The sequence below is a fragment of the Peromyscus californicus genome, unplaced genomic scaffold (genome assembly GCF_007827085.1).
Source record: "Peromyscus californicus insignis strain IS unplaced genomic scaffold, ASM782708v3 Scaffold_11__1_contigs__length_118956290, whole genome shotgun sequence".
In the NCBI taxonomy this organism is placed as follows: Eukaryota; Metazoa; Chordata; class Mammalia; order Rodentia; family Cricetidae; genus Peromyscus; species Peromyscus californicus.
Window position 1 is genome coordinate 48034280 of NW_026294402.1, and position 17151 is coordinate 48051430.

Consider the following 17151-nt stretch of genomic DNA (forward strand, 5'->3'; position numbering starts at 1 on the left):
ATAAGGACAAGATAAGGGACTTGCTCACAGAAGGTCACAAAGAAACACCCCAGACCAGGTGTTGTAACACATGCCTTTAATCCTAGCACTCAGGAGGCAGAGGCAGGAGAATCCCTATAAGAGGCTAGCATGGTCTATATACTGAGCTCCAAGCCAGACCAGCTAGAGTGACATGATGACACACTGTCTCAAAAAAAACAAAAACAAGCAGCCAAAGCAAGCAAACAAACAAACAAACAAAATAACAGGTGTAATTTATGATGGGAAAAAGACATTCTGATGGCATACAATGGAATGGGTGATCATAATAATTTACTGTGTATTTAAATAAGTCAATGTGCTCCCAGTAAGTAAATAACAATTATTTGAAAAGATAATATGTTTACCCTGATTTAAAGATTTTACAATGTATGCAATGTATCAAAATATTACATATATAACACAAATATGAACAATCTTTATAAATACACTAAATTTTTTAAAAAGAATTATGTGTCTATCCTTCATGAACATCTCCCATATCCCATACCCTGCAGTGAAATAATCTCTATTTTAGAAATGATCCAGCACAAAGATACAGATAACTTTAAAATTGTAGACAAAACCTCAGGAAATTCTGCATTATGAGTATAAAATGAAGCTATCTGATATTGTAGAGGGAGCCTTATAAAAGTAAACAAGTAAACATGTCTAGACAAAAGAAAACAGGAACCCAGGAGTACACCAATAAACTACCATTACCTCTGAAGAACCGGAGGCGGGTCTGTGCTGTCTTCTAAGTCATCCTCTAACTGGTAGAATAAGAGCCACCTCATTATTGACTCCTTTATAGAAAACGTTCTATTTACTTCACACATAGTTTGCTCTGTTCCCATTTTCACTGAATCCGGAACCACACAGATGCTAAGTGCCGAAGTCAAACAGCATACTGAAGGACTATAAAGCAACGCAAGACGACTGTTAGAAGCAAACTCTTCGAGGGGCAGAAGCCTTATCTGTCTTGCTTACCACTGAGCCTGCCATGCTCAGGGCAATACTAGGTACATTTGGTTAACAAAGTAGTAAAAGGAAGGTTACATTTGAGAAAATGCTTTTTTCGGATGAAAAAAAATATACAGAACTACAAAAATGCTTATGAATAGTAAATAATTATAATTATAGGTAAAAGAAATTTAAACTTCATAATCCTTCAAAGAAAACTGGCCTTAAAAAAAATAAAAAGGCAGAACATGGTGGCTCACTTCTTTAATCCCAGCACTTGGGAAACAGAGGCAGACAGATCTCTTTAAGTTCAAGGCCAGCCGATTCCAGAGGGGGAGGCCAGCCAGAGTCATACAGTAAAACCCTATCTACAAAAACCTAAACAAAATGCTCTGTATTATTAAGCATTTTGGGCCAAACAACAAAAGCATCCAAAACAAAATTTGATATATCTTTTACTGAAGCAACAAACTACAAAAATGATCAGGGACATACACTTGTTTGCATATGTAAAAGTAAATATAATTCAACCTACCTTGAAGGTTTACAGGCTGTGCCAGTAAATAACTTCCAGAATTCTCTATCAAGTTCAATTAAACTACCTTGAATAATGGCCCCAAGTAAACCAAAGTTTTCAGTCTGTGTATGTTCAGAACTTATACCACGAAAGGCAATAGACCAAATTTTAATCCATAGTTTCAATAAATCTGACTTCTGAGAGCTTTCTATATTTGATTTCTTGCCTTGACATAAGGCAACTTCCATAAGGCATCGTAACACATGTGGGGTGCGTTCTCCACGCCGCTGTTGAGGCAGAAGCTGGTACAGTATCAGTAGTAACGGAGATAGCTCACAGTTAGGTAAACTGGAAGGATACTTTGATATTAATTGGGTTGTAATCTGTAACCTGAAAGGAAAAAAAAAGAACTAATCTGAATTTTTTTCAATCCTACTAACAACCTAAAAGAAAACAAATACACAAATTATATATCCTAACTATAGTATCATCTTCACTGTTTTCCATAGTGCTTTCAAAATAAAATAACTGTTGGAACCTCCAGCTCACTCCTGCTGATCCAGAAAGCCGCATTCCGTCCTCTCTCTCTCCCTCCCTCCATCCCTATCTCTCTGCAACCCTCTTAGAGAATCTCCAACAAAGGAAAGGCACCAAAAGTCCAGTTCTGTATTCTTGGGTGCCAAAGCAGTTCCTCCCCTGAAGTTGCCAACTGCCCAAGTACCCAACTAAGCATTCAGCTTTTGACCATACTTGAGCACAAACCCAGCTTGTAGCACATAAATCATCACCCCTTGTCTACAACCTATATAAGCTCCCTGCTTTAGTTCTGCATGTGACTTCTCCTGCCTAGATCTCTGGGGCTGGAAAACTCACCAGGAGTTGCTTTGCTCAAATAAACCTGGTTTTTTTTTTTTTTTTACTTTTTCAATTCTGCTTGATCTGGCTTACTGCACCAGCAGAGAAACCTATTATTGGGGTACAGAAAACCCATTACTGGCTGCTAGGTATTTACATAAGCGCCCCCCAAAAACCTCAATTTCTAATCTTTTGCCACCAAAATTATTCTATGTTAGAAAAATAAAACCTAAACATTTGTTCTTTGATACCAACTTATTATTCAACACAATGTGTTGAGAATTCTCTAGAACAGTGGTGTTCAATCTGGGAGTTGTACAACCCTTTCACAGGGGTCACCTATCAGATATCCTGCATATCAGATAATTATATTATGATTCATAACAGTAGCACAATTACAGTTATGAGGTAGCAACTAAAATAATTTTATGGTTGGGATCACCACAACATAAGGAACTGTATTAATGGGCTGCAGCATTAGGAAGGTTGAGAACTGCTGATCTAGAAGGAGTGCTACTCAAAACCAGAAATCCTGTGTTATTCATTATTGCATATCTACAGTGTGACACATAAAAGTCAGTGATTCTTTTTTTGTTTGTTTTTGTTTTTTAAGACAGGGTTTCTCTGTGCAGCCCTGACTGTCCTGGAACTCACTCTGTAGACCAGGCTGGCCTGGAACTCAAAAGATCTGCCTGCCTCTGCCAAGTGCTGGGATTAAATGTGTGTACCACCACCACCACAGAGCTAGTAATTCTTGACTAAATAAAGAATCTAAAGTAGAACTGTCAACCATATAAAATAAATATAAGCTTAAGCAATGAGTAACAACTCAATTACATCTAAATATTCCAGTAATATGGTGAAAACAGCAACAACAACAACCAAAAAAAAAACCTGTAAATTTCTAAGTGTCTTTAGGCACTCTGCTTAAAATTTCTAGAGTTGGTCCTGTTATGTGATATTTTGTTTGTATTCTGACAAATAAAGCTTGCCTGGAGATCAGAGGGCAAGCTAGCCACTAGTTAACCATAGAAGCTGGATGGTGGTGGCTCACACCTTTAATCCTAGCACTAGGGAGGCTCATCCCCTTAATCCCAGCATTTGGGAGGTGGAGAGAGGAAGTGATAACATGGAGCGGAAACAGGATCTCAGCCCTTTGGGTTGTAGGATTCGGAGAGGTAGGAAGTCACTGGTGGCTGCTCCTCTGCTTCTCTGATCTTTCAGGTTATTACCCCAATATCTGACTCCTGGTTTTTATTGATAAGACTAATTAGGTTCACACTTCATATTCCCTTTCAGCAAAGGGAACAGGCCTGACTAGATATAGTCTAATGATCCTTATCAGAGCTAATCTGTGATTCTAAAATTGTGCACATTTAAACATGCATGAATGGAAATAAAAAGGAAGAAGAAAAAAAAAACAGAAATCAAACCCTACTATCATGAGGAAGATCAAAATTACTCTGTGATTCCTGAATGTTCTTTAATTCCCTGCTAATCCAATTCTACATGAAGGTACTTTGCACTGGAAATAAAATCTCTTCTTAATGAGGTTTACAACTCAGTGAATCCCCGGAGGCAGAAAGTACAGACGGCCTAGCACAGCCAGGCCTTTCTTCCTTACTATGTCTACATGTCTAAAAAGGTAGTCTGGTCTCGTGCAGCAGATGAACCTTCAGTGGTTATCTCCATATGCTATATACAATCACACTTTGCTACTACTAGCTGGTCTGGGAGTAGGCAAATGACAGCTCTGGTCAGCGGAGGCTATGTGGGGAAAAATATAATTAAATGACATTGAGTAAGAAAAACAAATATTTTACCAAGGCACAAGATCAAAATCATTCTGTGACTTCTGAAGATGATCTTTTATTACCTCCCAGCCTACTTCTATTTTTCTTTTTTTGCAAGGCACACTGTAATCAGTGGATTCTCTTTGTGTAGTGTAAGACTGAGAAATCTCCACGGATCTGGTATCTTCATTAAAAAGCTGCAAAATTAAAAAACAAATTTTTATTACTATAATTTTCTAATACATCATTAGGGGAAAATCCTTCTCAAATGAAGATATAGGAACTCATAATGATTAACAAGTTACAGAAATATATAAACATATTAAGAGAAATACTTTGCACTGCAATAATGACAATCTTAGAAAATATTTCCATGTAGGGTACTAACTTTATTTCCTGGAGACATTTACCAGAACTGCAAATAGCATATTTTCAACAGGTTTAAAATTCAAATTTACTGAGCAGGAGAGATGGCTCCGCAGTTAAGAGCATTGACTGCTCTTCCAGAGGACCAGGGTTCAATTCCCAACACCCACATGGCAGCTAACAACTGTCTGTAACTCTGAGATCTGACACCATCACACAGACATACATGCAGGCAAAATACCAATGCAAATAAAATAAAAATAAATTTTAAAAGAAATTAAATTTACCATTAATATTTAAGAGAACAAAATTACCACCAGGATGTCAAACAAATCTGTGGGGAGAAGAGTTTTACTTAAGACACACAGTCGAGCCAGGTGATGGTGGCGCACGCCTTTAATTCCAGCACTCAGGAGGCAGAGCCAGGTGGATCTCTGTGAGTTCAAGGCCAGGCTGGTCTACAAAGCGAGATCCAGGACAGGCACCAAAATTACACAGAGAAACCCTGTCTCGGGAAAAAAAAAAAAAAAAAAAAAAAGACACACAGTAGGATATCAACTGATGAATGGGTAAGCAAAATGTACTATATCCATGTGATTATTACTCCATTATAAGAAGGTATAAAATACTGATTTATAGTATGCAATGGAAAATATTACTATATGTGAAGGAAGCCAGGCACAAAAGCCCACATATGTGTAATTCTATTTCTATGAAATATCCAAACAGACAAACGACTCATAGACATTAGAAGTAGATTAGTGGCTAATAGAAACAAATAAATGTAACTGAAAGCTAGGAGGTCTGAAGTTTCTTTTGAGATAGATTTTCCTGATAGTTTTAGGACAAACCAATAATAATTACTATTTTAAATATCAGTGAATTTTATGCTACATGAATTCTAATTTAACTTTTTAATTAGGGTACATTCACCTTCCCTGCATATGATCGTCATCACTAGCTCTAGACATAGGTTCAAAAGAGTTATCTTTTCAATTAAAAGGGTTAATTTCAAATACATATAATTTGAAAATAATTGTTATATGTATAGAATAATTTTATAGGCTTCTTGTGATCATGCAAGGTATAAACATTCAGCAGAAAGGAAATTAAGAGAAAATTTCAAATGTGACAATAGCTACTATACCTGGTGACAGATATCTGCCATCAAGTCAATCAAATTTTCCTTGGCAGCAATATTACGAAATCCTGAAGAGTATTTCCCTCTACTTCCTATATGACTTATTTCATTCACCAGCAGGTCATATAAGTTGTACAAGATGCTTTTCCATTTCGTTGATTTATAAGCACCTGTAACCCAGAAACAGTGTGTATTTATTTATATACAACTTCCATCTGCACTGCCAGCTTTCACCATCAACATCAGATGTCTAGTTAGTACTGAGTAGTACTAACACCTCTTTGAGTAATATCCTTGAAAATTCTACTCCCTAATGGTTTCACTCCAAAATTAGGTAACTGTGGTTGTTATAAATATCCTCACATTCTCATCTGAAATTTTCCCTTTTCTAATGTATGACATCCCCTAAGGAGGATAATATGCCTTCTTCCACATGAGAAACAGCTGTTTAATTTTTATTATTGTTAAGAGGAAACTATTACCAGCTCCTTCTACTAGTACATATATGATGCTACCCATATATGGTGGTTATCTTACTATTCAAGTCACACTCCAGTCAACTTATGTCCTTCTTAAAAGGCTGAACTGGAATCTGCAAAGTCTGGTGAACATAATTCGCCAACTATCTGACCCTCATGGAAAAATGCAGGGCTATTAATTCTCACAAACAGGATACCATAAAAAATAAATTATCAGAGGCTAAAACTATGTGAATTTTTCTGGCAGCCTCATCATCCTGTCAAATTTTCACCATAAATATGCAGTTAACTAACACATGACACCACCTCTTAACCAGCCTGATCTTTATCCTGGTTAGAGGAAGATGAAAGACGAAAAACTGAGAAGTCACAATTCTTTGATGTAGTTTTATGGGCTACACAAATCTAAGAGAGCTAATATAGCTCCCCACTGAAATAAAAAATGGCATCAACAGTTATCCTCCATTCTAACTGTTGTTATTTAATGTGGCAGGCCATCTTAACAAAGTCATCACTATTAGCCATGATGAACTAGTCTAAAGACTAGTGCAAGCCCAAAGGCAATCATAGACAAACCACGATAGAGTTCTTTTAAGACAGCTGTCATTCAATCCAATTCTAAAAGACCAAAAAGCAATACTTGGTAATTAAAAAAAAAAAAAAAAAAAAAGCCAAACAATCAGGGAAGACAAGAGATTCATTACCAGTATTTTACTGTTGTTGTTTCCCCCGATAATGAGCCTGGGTGTAACTAAAAGCATAAGGTGCAGCCAGCCATTGTCCATTCTACCTCATATCTCTCTGCAAAGTCTTAAGTACATAACCTCCTTAGAAACTGAATAATTGGGCTGTTGTTTTCAGTTTAGCTATCTTATTTCTACTAGAAATAAAAAGCAATATGTAGATAAACAATTTCCTGCTTTCTCCAAACTCCTTTGCTCTATAGCCTGTGGCACCTCTTAACACTGAAGATGGATAAACACCTTTCAGAGGAACAGGCAATGTCTCATACTTGTTTTCCATCATGATATTTTATTGGACAATGGAAAGGCAAGACATAATTTACTACCACTGATTCAAATTCAAGAATATGGATGAAAAACAGACTCAAGACTAATTACACTATTAACCAGAGACACTTCATTTATCTACAAAACACGGATGCCGTACTTAGGCTATAACCAGAGACACTTCATTTATCTACAGAACACAGATGCCGTACTTAGGCCTCTTAAATTTTAATGAGGTATATATATTCAAACCAGGGAAGGTTCCCTTTATACCTTTTTCAGGGTCTTTGGCTCCTTGTGGATGATGGATATAAATTTGCAGTTGAATTAGTTCAATAATTACTTCTTTTGAAGAATCGTTAAGTCTATGTTGAGTCCAAATATACAGTAAAGTAGGAAGAATTTCATCTCCTACTTCACACACCCGTTTTCGGAAGTTGACAGCCAAAGTCTTGAGAAAAATTATAAGGGCTGCTAAGATATGACTTAAGCCAGAAGAGCTCTTTTCTTGTCTGCAACAGAAAACAAAGTCAACTCAGTGTAACAGGCACATTCTAAATAAAATCTAATTATCAAACAGTATCATATCCTGGGTTCAAATTTCTTCAGAAAACAAAACAAAAACCAACACAACATGACTAACCGGTTGTGGAATATTATTTTAACTATGTAAAGGTGTGTTGCAATTATTTATGCTGCATTTGTTCAACGATGTAAAGACATGTTGCTTTGCCTGCCTAAGGCACCTGATTAGTCCACAAAAAGCTGAATGGCCAATAGGTAGGCAGTAGAGGGATAGGCAGGGCTAGCAGGTAGAAAGAATAAGTAGGATATGGAATCTATGCTGGAGAAAAGAGAATGAGGGAGAAAAAGAGGGAGACATCCTGGGCCAGCCAGCTAGGCAGCCAGACACGGAGGAAGCAGGAAAAGTATGACAATTCGTTTGTATACTTACAATACATATATGTTTAATATAAACTAGATAATGCCATACAGATGTGTACCAATGCTTCCAAAATACTTTATTGCTTTATTCTCAATACACATCTATCCTTAAAATGGAGAGAATTAAATTATTTAAGTGATATTCAACTTCCCCTGTTAGCAGATGAGAAAGATCCCAAGGCTCACATTTAGAGTACCATTTAGTGCTTACATATTAAGAAAATTTATATCTGATCCTTTGAGAAACTTCTGGTTCTGAGTCAATGGTTTCTTTTGAAAGATAGTCTTTTACATTCCCATCAATGCAGTGAGTTATCTTTTCTCCAAACTGTTGATAGCCTTTGCTGTTTCTATGGTACCACTTTATCCCACTGTGGTTTGGCTTCCATGTCTTTGACAGCTAATGAAGTTTAACGTGTTCTTTATTAATTTATTGACTGCATAACTACTTTTCTATTTTCTCACGATACAGACCAAGTTGGCTATAAACTTGCAATCATCCTGTGCAGAGCCTCCAGAGCACTGGAATTACAGAAGTACACCACTACACCCAGCCCTTTGCCTATTTTTTATAAGGGTATTTTAAAACTTTTAATAATCAACTATTTTTATTAATTCTTTGGAGAATTTCATACAATGTATCTTCATCAAATTTACCCCCCACCTTATCTCCCTAACCATATGGTTTTGTTACTGGGTTTCCTGAAGTTATATAATCTGGATGTTAAGTTTTTAGTAAGATAAAGTGTGCAAAAGCCTCTCCCATTCTTCACTCTGCTCAGTATTTCCTTTCTTGAAGAAGTTGAAGTCTATATAATCCCATTTATCTCTTTCTGCTTGTGTGTTTTTGGAGCTTATCCCAAAAGATCACAGCTTTTATCTTTTAAAGAAGTATTTAGTGTGTGTGTGCACGCATATACATGTATGCATGAAGATCTCTAAAGGTGGATGCTGGGTGCCCCAACTGTTCTCCACATCATTCCCTCAAGACAGGGTCTCTCACTCAACCTGGAGTTTGGCATTTTGGAATAAGGCTAGTGGTCAGCAAGCCCCAAGGATTCTCTGTCTCTATTTTCAACTCCAACATGTGCTGGGATTAAAAGCTTGTCTAGCTACACTGAGCTGTTTTATTTGGGTGGGGAGGTGGCTTAGTGAGTACAAACACTTGGTGGACCCCTCATATCAAGATCTCAAAGTGTTTCATCTGTTTGCTTTCTACAAGTTTCTAAGTTGCAAATCTTTGGTCTATTTTAAGGTCTTTTTTTTTTCATATAGGATGGGAAATAGAGGTCAAGCTGAATACAAAAAAATGAAATATCACAGTGAAACATAGATATTATTGAAATTATATAAACAATATAATTATGTTAATAAATTTAATATGCAAGAAAATAGAAATACCCTGATTTGATCATGACATACTGTATACCTATTATCACAGTCTATATCACAAATTCAAGCAACTGAAATAATCACCGTTTAAACGGTAGTATTTCTTAGTCACTAAATCTAAAACATGGTCATAGCAAGATCTAATGCAGTTTGGTACAGTATGAAAAAACAGTGATTAGATTACCTTGCATACTGAACAGCCTTAAGAAAAAAATCTAAAAACTTCAAAGGTAATCCATCAGTCTGTGAACAGCATCCTCCAGTGACAGCATAAATTATTCTAGCCAATAAAACTCTGTTCATATCTTGTGGTGGATTGAGATACAGTCTGAAGTACACAGAGAACAATTCTAAACATTGGAGGGAAAAAAGTATTAGCTAATTATTTTAAAAATCAAGTATGTTCAATATCACAATTCAACTTAAATATGCCACAATTCTCCATAGACAAAAGCATTAAAGATGACCTTGAATTTAACAAATACTCATCAATGTTTAAATAATGTACTTAAAATAGGAACATAAGTAGCAGTGTGAGGGTATCTGTTTTCACAGCCAGACCTCAGATAAACTACTTAACTTCTCTATGCCTATGCTCCTTTATCTAGGACTAACAAAGTCTTTGACAGAGTCTTGGTATCCTATCAACGCTGTTCTTTAAATACATTACCACTTAAGAATGGCCTCCCAGTTCACTCTGCTTGTAACATAACAAACAGCATGATAGTTTCACGGATTTTGGCAAAGGACATGAGCTTCTTGCTCACAGAAAAAGGAAAGTTTATTCCTCATAGCAATAACAGCAGACAGAATACTTCCATTTTTGCATTAGTTCCCCAACCTCAATATTATCAAGAGGAGGGACATCTGACCCAAATGAAAATAGTAGCACTTTTATAAATATGGGTTAAAAGCAAAACCATTCTTTGTGTGATGGAAGCTACTGACTCTAACTCCCAAGTTATTCACTATACAAAACACCCTATTAAAAAGCAGTCTGTATTAAAAAAGAAAAAAAAAAAAAAAGCAGCTAGTACTTCTATGTCAGACATGCAGAAAAGTAAAATCTGTTGAGAATTATCCCAAACACAATAATAAATAATCTAGTGGCTTAAGACTTTATCCCCATTAGAGATAGAGAAACAGGAAGAAAGAGGAAGTATAGTGACTATTTGTATCTTCCTTTTCAGTTGTTCATGTATGTCATGATTCTGCAGAAATGGATAAATGGTTTAAAATTGAGTATTGGATGAGATATAAGGTCAATATAAATAATTCAAACAATATATTGCAATAAAGTAATTTTTAATCATATTATATAATAAGAGTTCATAGAATTATGTCAACATGTTTTCATTGCATGAAATAGCTATACAATGGTAAAAATGTTTATACACACATATTGAAGAAGAGGGATTCTTTTTTTCGAGACAGGGCTTCTCTGTGAAGCTTTGTGCCTTTCTTGGAACTTGCTTTGGAGACCAGGCTGGCCTCGAACTCACAGAGATCGGCCTGCCTCTGCCTCCCGAGTGCTGGGATTAAAGGCGTGCGCCACCACCGCCTTGCGAGGAGGGATTCTTTTAAACAATTTTCTCTTTTATTGACAGATTAGGCAAGATGAAATAGGAAAAGCCAAACTGCAATTGCTTCCCATTAAAGCACAGACTTCAAGTCACATGCTACTCAAAATGACCCAAATGTTCGCAGAATCCACCATACTCTGCTGGAGGAGGTATAAAGGGTAGCACAAGACACTTCTAGAAGTCTCAGAAGAGAAGAATCCTGCTTCTTCAAAAAGGGTGAAATATATGCATTCAGATGCACATACTTTCTCCATGAATCCAGTAGCAAAAAAATACAAAAGTTGATAGTAAAATTGCTATCATATGAGAAATATGTTTCTGGGGTTGAAAAAATAAAAACTCAAATATCATCATCCAATGTAAATTTCTTGAGACATTATACATGTGCACTCCTGTCACTTGCAAATGGAACTAAATAATATAAACCTTTCATGTCTGTTTTTTATTTTTTGTTTAACAGCCTAGACTACAATACAATGCTGAAATGCTGTACAAATAGGCTTGACTCCAGTGAGGCCTCAAGTTAGACTGCATCACAATGGCGGGAGAATTTACACGATCAGTGATTTAGGATCAGGGTTTAATAACTTTCTCAAGTGCTAACACAAGGAAACCAGGAATAAGAAACAATTTGTACCACAGCACTGAACAATTTGGAAACAGAAATTTAAAAAAAGATAGCACTTTGCATGTCTAGTAAGTCAATGGGTAAGGTACTCGAATGCATTTGATTTTCATTACCTTGTCAGCTTTCTAGCGTCTCTGCCTAATCCAATGAATACCTGTGCACTTTATCCTTTCTGTAACATTTAAGGTGTCCACCACATCCCTTTGAACTCAGAACTCTTGCTTTCAACTGTGACATCTCTCTTTGGGCTTTCTCCTTTATTTATGGTCCAGTTGAGGTGTCACTGCTGTGCGTACACATTGTATACAAGCATGTGTATTATAACAAACGGAATGGTAACTTTTTAGTTGACTGGACTTTTTTCAGTCACTGGATTGTGGAATTGGTTAAAAACAGCACTAATCTTTGAAATCCGTGATTCCAGTTCCAGTGGTAAGCACCTACTATAAACTATATGTGACTTACAAATTTAAAAAGTACATAATAGATAAAAATTAAGAACTGAACATGGTAGTGCATACCTATAATCCCAGCTCTCAGGAGACCGAGGCAGGAAGATTGTAACTTGAAGAAGGCCAGAATAGGATACATAGTAAGATGTTATTTTGAAAAAGAAAAAAAATTAAAGATCTGATACTGTAATGATATAATTTCATCAATGCAATGTTAAATTGTGAATCATCTGTGGGATGTAAACTGCTTTTACTGTTGAAATTTCATTTTCTAAGGGAAAATAATAACAGCTTTCAAAACATACCTATCCATTGTTGCTGAGATATTTCACACCAGTATTTTCTCACAGAAAGAATGTCTTTGAGTAGTATGTTGCTACAATCAGCTCCATAAGCCACACCATTAGATGAATCTTTCACTGTATCCATGACATAATTCAAGAGGTCTTGACATTTTAGCCTGGGTGCTCCTATTTAAAAATAAAATGAAAAAGTAAAAACATACAGATGTTAAAAATAAAAAATAAATAAAAATCTTTGGAATGCCAGCTTCTTTACATGAGTCCATACCTGAAATTGCTCTCAAATAACTTTCTCCTATGACAGATATTATTAAATTCTATAGCCCCTGAGTAAAATTCAACTGGCTGGATATTTTGTTAATAAACTTTTACTGGAGCACAAACATGCTCACGCATTTACTACTATAAATGACAAGAAATCAGTAACTACAACAGATAATATATAGCCCAGAAAATACAAAAAAACATTTTGTTATATGGCCCCATTAAAGATTAAATTTGCCAACCCCAAAAGATACTGCAAGAATAAGGATTAATTTTTATACTTAACAATTCATAATTCCTGGCATTAGACTTAAGAGGATTCTAAGTCTATGAGCATCTTTATGAATAAATTTATTAAAATAATCTTGAGTTATTCTAATTAGAAATAGCCTATTTACTCTAAAAAGCAAGATTATTTTCATGGCATCTAATAGCATTCAAATGACATACATATAGAAAAGGCTGAAATTTTAACACAATATTCTGAAAATTCAGTGCTAATAAGATAAATGTTCTTTTAAAATGGGCACTTTAAGCAGCCACATTTTCTAAAATTTTATTAATTTGTATGTGTATGGGTGTTTTGCCTGCATGTATGTCTGTGCACCACATACATGCGGTGCCTGCAGAGGCCAGAAAACAGCACCAGATCCCCTAGGATTGGAGTTAAAGGTGGTTGAAAGCTCCTATGTGGGTCCTGGGGATTGAATCCAAGTCTTCTGAAAAAGCAGCCAGTGCTCTTAACCAGAATCATCTCTCCCAGCCCTAGATGTATAATCTTAAAGGTCACAAAATTACACTTAAAAACAATTTAAACAAGGTACAGTATTTTACACCAATAATTCCAGTAGCCCCAGGTAAAGGCAAGATTAGGAAGCTCAAGGTGTCATTCTTGATTACACAGCAAGTTTAAGAATACCTTCTCCGATACTGCAGGTGAGGGATGTCGAAATCATGATGGAAGGACGTGCAGAGATGACCAGCCACACTAGTGGAAGCCCATGAACTGTGGACTGGTGGCTGTGGAGCCCCCATGGGACTGGACTAGGCCCTCTGGACACGGAAGACGGTTGTTTGGCTCAAACTGTTTGGGGGGCACCCAGGCAGGGGGATCTGGATCTGTCCCTGGTCTATGGGCAGGCTTCTGGAACCCGGTGCCTGTGGTATGACACCTTGCACAGCCTTGGTGCAGTGGGAAGGGGCTTGGACCTGCCTAGGCTCAGTGTGCTGGGCTCTGCTGACTCCCCATGGGAGACCTTGATTTGGGGGATGTGGGGATGCGGGGTGGCTTGGGAAAGAAGGCTGGGGGGTGGGAGGAGGGAGGAGGGGGTCTGTGGATAGCATGTGGAGTAGAAAATTTTTAATAAAAATGAAAAAAAAAAGAATACCCTCTCCAACATAAGCTGTCATCAGTGTCTTTGATCTTAGCCACTCCAACAAGTATCTCGGAGTCTTTTTGATTTGCATTTCCCTAATAACTAAGGATGTTGAACAATTCTTTAATTGTATTTCAGCCATCTGAGATTCTTCTGTTGAGAACTGTTTAGATCTGTACTCCATTTTTTTTTTTTTTTTTTTGTTTTGTTTTTTGTTTTTCGAGACAGGGTTTCTCTGTGTAGCTTTGCGCCTTTCCTGGAACTCACTTGGTAGTCCAGGCTGGCCTCGAACTCACAGAGATCCGCCTGGCTCTGCCTCCCGAGTGCTGGGATTAAAGGCTGTACTCCATTTTTATTAAATAGGATTATTTAGTATTAGGATGACCCCAGCTAAGACTCCTAGCAATAGTAGAGATGGTGCCTGAACTGGCCATCTGCTGTAATCAGATTGGTGACTACCCTAATTGTCATCAGAGAGCCTTTATCCAGTAACTGATGGAAGCAGATTCTGAGATCCACAGCCAAGCACTGTGCCAAGCTCTGGGAGTCCTCTTGAAGAAAGGGAGGAGGGATGATACAAGCTAGGAGTAGTCAAGGTCATGAAGGGGGAACCTACAGAGACAGCTGACCTGAGCTCATGGGAATACATGGACTCTGGACCAACAGTTAGGGAGCCTGCGTGGGACCGACCTAGGTCCTCTACACATGACAGTTAGGTAGCTTGGTCTGTTTGTAAGGTTCCTAGCAGTGAGATCGGGACCTATCCCTGGCACTGAGCTGGCTTTTGGAACCTGTTCCATACTGGAAACCCAGGTTTGATGGAGGAGGAAGAGCTAGGTCCTGCCTCAACCTTTTGCCATGTACCAGGCTTTGTTCAAGCCCATGAGAGACTCGCCCCTTTCTGAATGGAGACAGAGGAGTGGATGGGAGGGGGGTTGATGGGAGTTGGAAAGGGAACAGAAGGAAAGGAGGGAGAGGAAACTGTGGTAGGTATGTAAAATAAATGAAAAAAAATGTTAATTAAAGAAAAAAAGGTTAAGAACATCTTGGGCCACATGAGACCCAGTCTTAAAATAAACAACAGGAAAAAAATTAAGTCAGGTAAGGCAGTCCACGCCTGTAACTCCAGGTAACAGCTGGAATACTGTGAATTGGAGGCCAGCCAGGGATACACAAATAAAAAGGTTTTGTTTTCATCAAATCATAATAATGTCAAAGCTAGAATACTATCGTTTCTTCAATACTGATTTCATTTTGAAATCGAACTATGTGTAGCGTGCAATTCAAAATGCATATATGAATTATCTTAGGACAGCATTTTCTTAATGATGAGACTGGTTATATTCAGGAGTATCATGCTACGGTAAATACTCACTGACATCACAGCACAGGAGCTTTCAGTGAGGGCTTGTAACTTCAGGCATCTGGCCCATGATGATACTCACATCCCTGTGATCCTTTTCAACTACTCCTTGGGTATCTCTCACAATTCTTGAAGTATTTTTTATCTACAGTATTTGTTTTATTACCAGAACATTACGGAAAGGATTAATTTTTATATTACCACAAATGCCTAGGACCCACAGTAGACAACAAATAAAGTTGAGTTAATTTCATAAATATTAAGATGAAATCATATTTTTCTATATTCTTTATCCCAGAATATTCTCTTCCTCTGCCAAACATAAATGTTTTAAAAATTATAATGTTTCTATTTCCCTAAAAAAAAGTTTCTATCAGTCCAAGTTAAAACTCAGTGACACAATACTTGCCTAGCATGCACAAACCATGGGTTTCAACCTATCACTGTAAAACAAAAACAAAAACAAAAAACACAACAACAACAAAAAAACAAGTATACAAAAATTTAAAGATCTGTCTTGTGAGACTGACTTGTCTATATACTTAAGAAACCTCACGGAACTAGTCACTAGGTTTTCTATTCTCTACACTCTGCTTAATACAGAATGAGGAACAAGTTATTACTTAAAAGTTCCTTCTCAGCTATTCACACACCCACTAGTTATTCAGTGTCTTTCTTCATTCTACTTTGGTTACAATATTTAACAAGGCTGTTAAAATCTCAACATGTATTTAAATAGAACTGAAGAAGTAAGGGAAGATGATGGTAACTCTAATTTTAAGTTTAAAGAGCCTGACACTACAAAATCCAATCTTTTTAATTTAATTTCTTATTGAAAATAGATTTTCTCGTACAATATATCCTGTTTATAGTTTCCCCTCCTCTACTCCTCCCAGTTCTTTCCCACCTCCCCTTCCCTTCGGACCCACTCCCTTTCTGTCACTCATTAGACGAGAACAGGCTTCTAAGACATAACAACCAAACATGATAAAATATAAAACAAAAACCATCACATTGAGGCTGGACCAGGCAACCCAACAGAAGGAAAAAGCCCCAAGAGCAGACACAAGAATCAGAGACCCACTTTCACACTCAGGAGCCCCATAAAAATTCTAAGCTGAAAGCTGTAATACATACAACACAGAGGACCTGGTGCAGACTTGTGCTGGTCCTATGCTTGCTGCTTCAGAGTCTGTGAGTTCAATTTAAAAGCTAGCCCCTAAATAAAAAAGTACTTTTTGACTGTTTCTATGATCTTGGATCCACAATTTTACTTTCTTGTAAACCAACATACTGGTACATTTTTAAATATGATCTCCATGATTAATTTTGTAACTTAAAGTTTTTCACTAGAAAGCAAAATTATCAGCTACAAATTTTTCTGCAGGGTAACAAAATTGGTATCTTTCACTTAGGAATTACATAGTACAAATTAACTCCCAATGTTACAAGCCAATAATACAATGTTTGTACCACACAATCCAAAGGCAAGTACAGAATGTTTCAATGTGGCTTTCTTTTGTCTTAGCTAGAGAATCTAGGGAGGGTTTACAGCTATCCACATAAAGTGGCATCTCAGAGGAATGGAGAATTTCTTTAAACAACTGCTCATTAGACTCAATCTAGTAGCTCATTAACCAAGAACCTATTTGCTTCCTCTAAATATTTACTATCATCTGGATTTTCCAAGTACAATTTTTAGGT

The 17151-nt window shown here is 36.9% G+C and overlaps 1 protein-coding gene across 4 annotated transcripts in view; it reads right to left on the bottom strand.

Annotated features, from left to right (window-relative positions):
• The window catches only part of Atm (ATM serine/threonine kinase), a 108789-nt gene that overhangs the window by 84131 nt on the left and 7507 nt on the right, over nt 1-17151 (bottom strand). For all 4 annotated transcript variants that reach the window (XM_052760414.1, XM_052760421.1, XM_052760428.1 and 1 more), the window contains 7 exons: nt 12448-12612; nt 9664-9829; nt 7416-7654; nt 5660-5823; nt 4177-4343; nt 1517-1888; nt 742-936 (listed from right to left, as the gene is read on the bottom strand). In XM_052760414.1, the coding sequence (XP_052616374.1) occupies nt 742-936; nt 1517-1888; nt 4177-4343; nt 5660-5823; nt 7416-7654; nt 9664-9829; nt 12448-12612 (1468 nt within the window). The remainder of the gene's footprint in view (nt 1-741; nt 937-1516; nt 1889-4176; nt 4344-5659; nt 5824-7415; nt 7655-9663; nt 9830-12447; nt 12613-17151) is intronic.